The sequence below is a fragment of the Babylonia areolata genome, chromosome 7 (genome assembly GCF_041734735.1).
Source record: "Babylonia areolata isolate BAREFJ2019XMU chromosome 7, ASM4173473v1, whole genome shotgun sequence".
NCBI lineage: Eukaryota > Metazoa > Mollusca > Gastropoda > Neogastropoda > Buccinidae > Babylonia > Babylonia areolata.
In genome coordinates, this window is record NC_134882.1 from 10,117,250 (window position 1) to 10,126,051 (window position 8,802).

At 42.8% G+C, this 8,802-nt stretch overlaps 1 protein-coding gene across 1 annotated transcript; it reads left to right on the forward strand.

Annotated features, from left to right (window-relative positions):
• The first annotated feature begins 2,576 nt into the window (after positions 1-2,576).
• Positions 2,577-4,969, forward strand: LOC143284144 (uncharacterized). The gene is made up of 3 exons (XM_076590797.1): positions 2,577-2,671; positions 3,556-3,675; positions 4,731-4,969. Exons 1-3 carry the CDS (start codon positions 2,619-2,621, stop codon positions 4,924-4,926), a joined length of 369 nt encoding a protein of 122 aa, XP_076446912.1. The 5' UTR covers positions 2,577-2,618; the 3' UTR covers positions 4,927-4,969.
• Positions 4,970-8,802: the final 3,833 nt, after the last annotated feature.

An 8,802-nucleotide genomic window follows, 5' to 3' on the forward strand; every position in this document is an offset into this window, starting at 1 on the left:
CATAGACCTTTTTACAAGGCCGACACTTTAAAGATAACGTCAAGTACGATCAATTTGTATCGACTTAGGATCATGTCCATGAGTTTGTATCGACTTAGGATCATGTCATAGACCTTTTTACAAGGCCGACACTTTAAAGATGACGTCAAGTACGATCAGTTTGTATCGACTTAGGATCATGTCCCTGAGTTTGTATCGACTTAGGATCATGTCATAGACCTTTTTACAAGGCCGACACTTTAAAGATAACGGCAAGTACGATCAGTTTGTATCGACTTAGGATCGTGTCATGGACCTTTTTACAAGGCCGACACTTTAAAGATAACGTCAAGCACGATCAGTTTGTTTCGACTTAGGATCATGTCATGGACGGGCCGGGCCAGTGTACGGAGTTCTTGTGAAGATCAGGCATCTGCTTTCTTTTGTTTCGGGGTGTTGGGTTTGGTTTGGTTTTTGTTTTTCAAAACAGATGTTGTGCCGCATTTGTGGATCAGTCATCACGCTTAGACACCTCTTTGAAAATTGAAATAAAAAACACTGTCATTACAGCTAAAGAGAAGGCCTTGTCCATCATTTTGTTGATCATATGATAATTATAATATATATATATATGCATATATATTTATATATATATATATATATATATATATATATATATATTCACACATATATATTGGCCTTACAAAATACACCAGTAGACAGAAAAAAAAAGAAAAAAATGTAGTGCTGCACTGTGGCTTCAGGGCTATGTCAAAACAACAACAACAACATGCTTATTGATTCTCATCTTCTTCTTCTTCTTTTTTCTTTTTTTTTTTTCTTTTCTTTTTTTTTTTTTTTTTTTATCTTTTCGTTTCTCTCTCCTTTCATCTGAAATTGGACGGGTGTCAGAAAAGAACGTCACCCAAATACACGAGTAAATGGTACAGTGCGTGTATAATGTAGTCTTCCGATGTCTAGATTTCAACGTTTACGAGGACTGACTTAAATCGGGGGGATTTTCGGAGTCTTACTCGGGTGATGAATTCTTTAAACACGAATCCCTCTAAAAGAACAGGTCGCGGTCTTGACCTGTGTGAACGAATATGTATCTGCAAGCACTGGGTCTTTATCTTACCTGGTCATAAAGTATGCTGGGTTGTCCATGCACGTGAGGCAGGGCGTGCCTGTCTCCACCCAACCTCGGGGCTGATAAGACCGTGTTTTAGCCGCTATAAAAGATGAGCTCTCTGTCTCTGGCAGTAACGTTTGAGTTGACTGTCCATCCTTTTACTTTCTGCTGGTCAAAAGTGGTCTGTCTTTCTGCATCATGAAGTGTCTGATTGTGTTGGCACTGGCTGCTGTGGCTACGGTATGAGTCTTTGTTTTGTGGATTCGTTCGTTCGTGTATTTATTCTTTTATTTTTGTCCAAACATTTGGTCATTGTTTTGTTGTTCTTTTGTGTCTTGCTTTCTTTCTTTGTTTCAGGTCCTTTTTTTCTCCTATTGATCATAACATTTTTACTTATCTTTTAGCTCCAGAACTCAATCGATCGTGACAATCTTCGATCACCTCCTCTTCTGTTAGTTCCATTTATTCTTCATAGTGATAAATCTCTGTGTGTTCAGATGATCAATAAGAAGTACGTTGTTCGCATGGTGTAGTTTTATTGACATTTTACTTGTGATTATGGTTATTATGCGAAGTATTCCATTTGTTATGTTGTGCCTCGAGAATTGTTACATTTCGATCAAAGGTGCACTAGAAATAAAAATCAAACAAATGTTAGCAAAACATGTCTTGAGTAGCCTATCTTCCGTCTGTCGATTTTACCACAGAATGTTTTTATTCAATATTTTTTAGTTACAATTTTTGTCAAAGCATCACCCCTTTCGTACCACATTAATTACATGTATTGTTCGTTTTGAATTCATAATGATCTATCACAGACTTCACCATTCATAATTTCTTCCGACTGAGACAATAAAATGATTCCAATTCCGATTCTGATTCTGATTCATCCTCTCCTTTTCTCTCTCTTTCTCGTAAAATGATAATGATATTATTGATAGCGCATTCAAATAGTGCTTTGAAACCTCTCAAAACGCTTCATAGTAGCACTGCAGCCAGACACAGCACACACACACGTACGCACACACACACACACACACACACACACACACACACACAAACGTACGCACGCACGTACGTACGCATGCACACACGAACACACAAACACGCATGGAAGAGACTGAAATTGATCCACATAATACAAATATGGAATGAGTGTCCTGGTTATGTAGAGACTGTACATAAAACTGAAAGGTTAATTGAACGAGACTTACCTCGTAAGCAGAAGTTTGACTGCAGTTCTACCATAGGAAGGGCACGAGGAAAGAAAGAAGTACAGTTGAGCGCGTGATGTGCGAGCTCACCAGTCTAGTGTGATGCAGAGTTACGAACACCACAGGACGGTCGTCTATTGATGTGAATCGTTGTGCTGTGCTCATTGCGTCTCTCTTTCCCATCCCTTGAGAACTCCTGTTATGTTCATCTTCCCCACTACAGGCCCAGCTGGGAGGGTTCCAGAACATCTTCCAGAACATCCGTGACCAGCTCGAGCAGCAGAACGCCAACGATGACACTATTGACACTCTCCATGGCTGGCGTCTGGAGGACCACCAGACTGATGTCAGTAACTGTGTTGTGTGTGTGCGTGTGTGTGTGTGCGTGTCTGTGTCTGTGTGCCTGTGAGTTAATGTCTGTCCACATTAAGTGATAGTAGACATGAAAAAAAAAACAACAAAAAAAAACAAAGGAGGGGCGGGGGGGGGGGGGGGGGGGCGGGGGAATTGGGAGGGGAAGGGAAAGGGATGAAAACAATACTATTCACATATTCACAACATTGACTTAACAACAATCTGACTAAGAGATAAACTTTCCAATTCTCAAACATACAGGCGTTAAAAAAAAAATGACAAAAAAAAAAAACATTCAAAGGTTACAGCAACAATCCAATAAAACTGTTTTACAAAGATTTGAAGAAAAAGTCAGACAGTGATTAGTCCAAGTTTTCTTATGGTATGTTTACACTGTCTTCTGCATATCTTCCACTGTCTTTTGCATTCACTCTTCTTCTTCTTCTGCGTTCGTGGGCTGCAACTCCCACGTTCACTCGTATGTACACGAGTGGGCTTTTACGTGTATGACCGTTTTTACCCCGCGAATTAGGCATCCATACTCCGCTTTCGGGGGTGTTCCCTCTATCAATGTGGTGTGGGTTTGGGTGGTGTGATATGGTGTGGTGTGGTGTTGTGTGGTGTAGAATGTGGATGTGTGGTGCAGTGTGGTGTGAAGAGGTGTGGTGTGGTAAGGTGTTGTGTGGGGTTGGGTATACTACTTTTGCGTGTTATAGATTTGTATGGGACTCTGAGGTGTGGTGTGTGTTACGGTGTTGTGGGATGGAGTGGGGTGGTGGTGGGTGGGGTGGTAGTCTGTGTCTTGTTGGGTGGTGTGCTGTGCTGTGCTGTGCTGGCGTGTTTCCTTACGACATATCATGATTTCTTATCTTGCAGACTGATCACCTTCTGCTGTTCATCAACGATGGCCGTGACAGCCGGTACTGCTATGTCATCAAGGTGGCGACGAGCTGGGAAAGCCTTCTGGACACTGAGGAAAATGTCTTCAAGATCACCGTGAGTATCGTCATTCTTCTTCTTCTTCCTCCTCCTCCTCCTCATTCTTCTTCTTCTTCTTCTTCTTCTTCTCCTCCTCCTCCTCCTCCTCCTCCACCTCCTCCTCCTCCTCCCTCTTCTTCTTCTTCTTCTGCTCCTCCTCCTCCTCCTCCTCCTCCTCCTCCTCCTTCTTCTTCTTCTTCTTCTTCTTCTCCTTCTTCAACTTCTTCTTCTCCTCCTCCTCCTTCTTCTCCTTCTTCAACTTCTTCTTCTCCTTCTTTTTCTTCTTCTTTTTCTTCTTCTTCTTTTTCTTCTTCTTCTTCTTCTTCTTCTTCTTCTTCTTCTTCTTCTTCTTCTTCTTCTTCTTCTTTATCATCATCATCATCATCATCATCATCATCATCTTGTTGTTTTTTTTCTTCTTCTTCTTCTCCGTCTTCTCCTTCTTCTCCTTCTCCTCCTCCTCCTCCTCCTTTTTCTTCTTCTCCCTGAACTTTGTGAGGCGTCACGCAGAAGAACTGTTTACCAGATGTTTACCAGATTCTTCAAGATCTGTCGAGTGCGTGTCAAAGTGTGGGTCTCTGTAAATGGTTTTCCTTTCCAATCTGCACTGTTGCACATCCATCGCTGCTTGTTTTTTTCTTTGTTGTTGTTGTTGGTGTTGTTGTTTGTTTTGTTTTCTCTTTTTTTGTTGTTGTTGTTGTTGTTTTGTCTGTCTCCTCTTCCGTCTGCCTTCTTCAGCAGTTAACTCACTCAGTACGGCCAGTCCTCTCTTCTCCTCTACACAGACCCCTCGGATGTCCAGTTGGTGTCTGAATGACCCAATCTTTAGCTTCCGTCGTCAGAATTGTGGTATTCTTTGTCAACATTCACCTCTTCAGTATAAGAGCGTTCCGCTTGCAATATTTTGATGATGGTAATTGGGGTGAAACGCTGTTAACGTCGTCTCTTTCGCCGTTCGTATGGAGAGAGTTAACTTGGAGGATTGTTTTAACATGGTCACTGGATCTGGTTACGTGGCCATACCACAAATGAAAACACCTTGGTGACACATGTCTTGTTGCACTGTTGGGCAGGAGGAGATCTACGCCCTCATCAACGATCCCAACCACAGGGAGCGCCCACTTCGCCCTGGTGACCTGGCCAACGACTACCATGACTTCGATGCCGCCAGGGAATGCTCTGGACACGCTACCTACACCATCCGCTACACTCCTTCTTTCGCCTAAACCATCAACGGTCTTCTTTCATAAGTCCATGCAAAGGCACTAATGGTTTTTTTTGGGCAGTTAGTGTCTGTGCTCTATGCCGGATTTGACGCTGTCGGGTTTGTGCATAGATGGGCAGGGATGGATGATATTTGACGATGGGGAATAAAAGTGAAAAAAAAAAACCCAATAATTATGACCATTGCTTCCTCAGTTTTTTGGCGCACGTGGGTGCTTGCACACAACGTAAGTCTGTGTAGTAACTCGGTTTTGTGTGTGTGTGTGTGTGTGTGTGTGTGTGTGTGTGTGTGTGTGTGTGTGTGTGTGTGTGTGTGTGTGTGTGTGTGTGTGTGCCCGTCTGTATGTGTGTGTCCGTCTGTGTGTTTGCGTCCGTCTGTGTGTGTGTGTGTGTGTGTGTTTGTGAGCACACACACACACACACACTCTCTCTCTCTCTCTCTCTCTCTCTCTCTCTCTCTCTCTCTCTCTCTGTCTCTCTCTATCTCTCTTGGAACGTATTAATATATTACAGACTAACATCAAGCTGGCTTCACATGAGGTTTTTCAACAATGGAGCACATGCTTACTCTCTGGTCTCTTATTCTGAAATATTTTTCTCCAAATTTGTAGACCAGACAGCGTTTATTGACTTTGACTCTACCAATAGATTAATGTATTATGGCCAATTCTGACAAAACGAAACAAGGGATAACAGGACATAAATATCTCCACATTTGTTGGTGGGGTTTTTTTCCACATAATTCTGTACTTCTTCTTCTTCTTCTTCTGCGTTCACTCGTATGCACACGAGTGGGCTATTTCGTGTATGACCGTTTTTACCCCGCCATGTAGGCAGCCATACTCCGTTTTCGGGGGTGTGCATGCTGGGTATGTTCTTGTTTCCATAACCCACCGAACACTGACATGGATTACAGGATCTTTAACGTGCGTATTTGATCTTCTGCTTGCATATATCAATCAAATCAAATCAAAAACACTTTATTAATCCATATGGAAATTAAGTTGTGCAATCACAGGCTCATTGTAAACACTGGCATAAAATCATGCGCAACATAAGAAGAGATTAAAACTAGTCAAATAAGAATTCCCAATAGCTGACGATATACTAACCCCCCCACCCCCCACACACACATACTCATGTTAAGACAATAGGGTATTGCACAACAATATTAACAAATGAAAACATCCAACAAAAAAAGGGTATAAGATTACTAAAAATGACATGCGCGCACGCACGCACACACACCCACACACATATACACACACATGCACACACACACACACACACGTTAAGACCATAAGGTATTGTACTACAATACGTAAATAAAAACATCAAGGGAATAAATCGTATATATAAGTAAAATGCACACACACACACACACACACACACACACACACACACACACACACACACTCACACACACACACACAAACAACGTATGCATGCACATAACATATGTCACGCCAATAAGATTAGAACATTAACATTAAGATACATGAAATCCAAGTAAAATAAGAAAATATTTAAAAATCACTTCCGATCACACACACACAAAAATGCTTGCTTGCCCGTGCTCACCCGCTCAGTCCCACATGCACGCATAATGTCTGCTCCCATACACTCGTCTGCTGGTGAAGTTCAGGTGTTGCTGTGGCGAGGTGGCTTGGGGGGTGGGAGGGTTCACTTAGTGTATTGGATGTTTTGATTGTGTGCGCGAATGGCTGTAGGAATAAATGAATTAATGTATCGAGATGTTCTTGCGCGTGGAGCTCTAAACCTACCACTTATGTCTGACCTTCTGTTATTAATGTCATCATGTAGTGGGTGTCTTACGTCGGTCAAAATTGTTATTAGTCTGTCAGTCAGTTTTCTATTGTGCATGTCGCTAAAGGTGTCTTGTCTTATACCCACCACCCCACCCGCTTTCCTAATGACTTTTTCCAACCTGTCTTTGTCATGTTTGGTCAGATTTCCCCCCCAGCACACGGCTCCGTATGTTAAAACACTACAGACAACAGATGTGTAAAACATTTGGAGCATCTGCTTGCATACATTAAAAGATTTCATTTTTCTAAGACAGTACACACGAAGGGGGTTCAGGCACTAGCAGGTCTGCACATATGTTGACCTGGGAGATCGTAAAAATCTCCACCCTTTACCCACCAGGCGCCGTCACCGTGATTCGACCCCGGGACCCTCAGATTGACAGTCCAACGCTTTAACCACTTGGCTATTGCTCCCGTCAAAGATCTTGATCAATCGGTGAAGGTTACAAGTTCCCTTTATCATCTATTGTGTTTGCGGAAAGATTTTTTTTCAGTTTTCTGCCACCCCGATGTGTCTTTCAACAACTGTCTGTCTGCCCGCTTCTAAAAAAAAAAGTCCGCAAATGAAGAAAGTACTGTTTTTTAAGCCTCTCTCTCTTTCTTTCTTTTTTTCCCGAGCGTTTTTCTTTCGCGTTTGTGTGTGTGTGTGTGGGGGGGGGGGGTTGTTTGGTGGTTTTTTTGGTTTTTTGTTGTTGTTGTTGTTGTTGTTGTTGTTTTGTTTTGGCTTGGGGGGTTTTGTTGTGTTGTTTTTTTTGGGGGGTGGGGGGGGGGGTGTGTGTTTTTTGTTTTTTTTGTTGTTGTTGTTGTTTTGTGTGTTCCCCCCCACCCCATCCCGTTATGAAACTTGTTTTCCTCTTTTGTTTTTCTTTCTTCATTTCATTCTCTTTTTTTCTTTCTTTTTTTTTTCCTTTCTTCCATCCATTCCTGCTAACGAACCTGAATAGTGGTCTTGTTAACAAGAGCACCGGGTAGTGTTAAAAGCTATCGGGCTGATTACGTCCTCTCGCTTTCTCAAATGCTGGCGGACTGTCACGACACGGCTAGTTACGGCCCTTGTGCATCGCATGGCTGTCGATTCTCTCCCCTGTGTCAGTGCAGGAGGAAACAGCTCGTCGGGAGGAGAGAAAAATAACATGGGGATTATTCAGTATCCTCACATCTATTTGTCTTTTTGTTTCTTTTTCTTCTTCTTTTCTGTTGTTGTTTTTTGTTTCTTTCTTGCTTGCTTTTTGTGTTTTTTGTTGTTTTTTTCGGTTCTTTTTTTTTTATTTCATGTGCATTTTCACGCACGCGTTTGAAAATCTTACGAACCTTACCTTATCTTACGTACCGGTGCTGGCAACGCAACACCAACGAGCGGCCTACATCTAGGAAAATCGGAAATCCTCAGAAAAGTCAAATAATATCAAAAAGAACAGGTACAAGGCCATCACACCATCTATCGCCTCAAAGAAATAAAGGTAAAGAGAGGGAGCGGCCGTAAGTCTGGCATGAAAGGTAGAGCACGATGCTTTGCAAATCAAACAAATATCGGCATCATTTCCAAACCAACATTGCGCAAATTTCTTCAAAACGGAACAAAGTCTCTGTGGGTTTTTCCAAATACAATAGACTGAACAACACACTAGACGCCACGTTCTTGGCAGTAGAGATCTTTTCCCATCCCTCTTGCGGCCAGTCAGTGGCAGCCTCTGAGCGTGTGTGTATTTGTGTGTTTGTGTGTCTGTGTGGTCTGTGTGTTTGTGTGCGTGTGTGCGTGCGCGAGGATGTAAGTGTACACGAGTGTCAGGAGAGTTCTGTGCGTGTGTGTGGGGGGGGGGAGGGGCGGGGGGGCGGCGGGGGGGGGGGGAGGTGTAGAGGATGAGGTATGTGTGTGTATGCATGCCTACACTGTGGGAGCAACGGAATATTAGAACGTGCGGGTGTGCATATATACATTTGTATGTATGTGTGTGGGGTTGGGGGTGGGGGATATGGCGTATGTGTGTGCGCTTGTACAAGTAAGTGTGCCTCTATGTGTGTGTGTGTGTGTGTGTGTGTGTGTGTGTGTGTGTGTGTGTGTGCCGTTGAAGCTGCGATGCGTAGCCTAGAA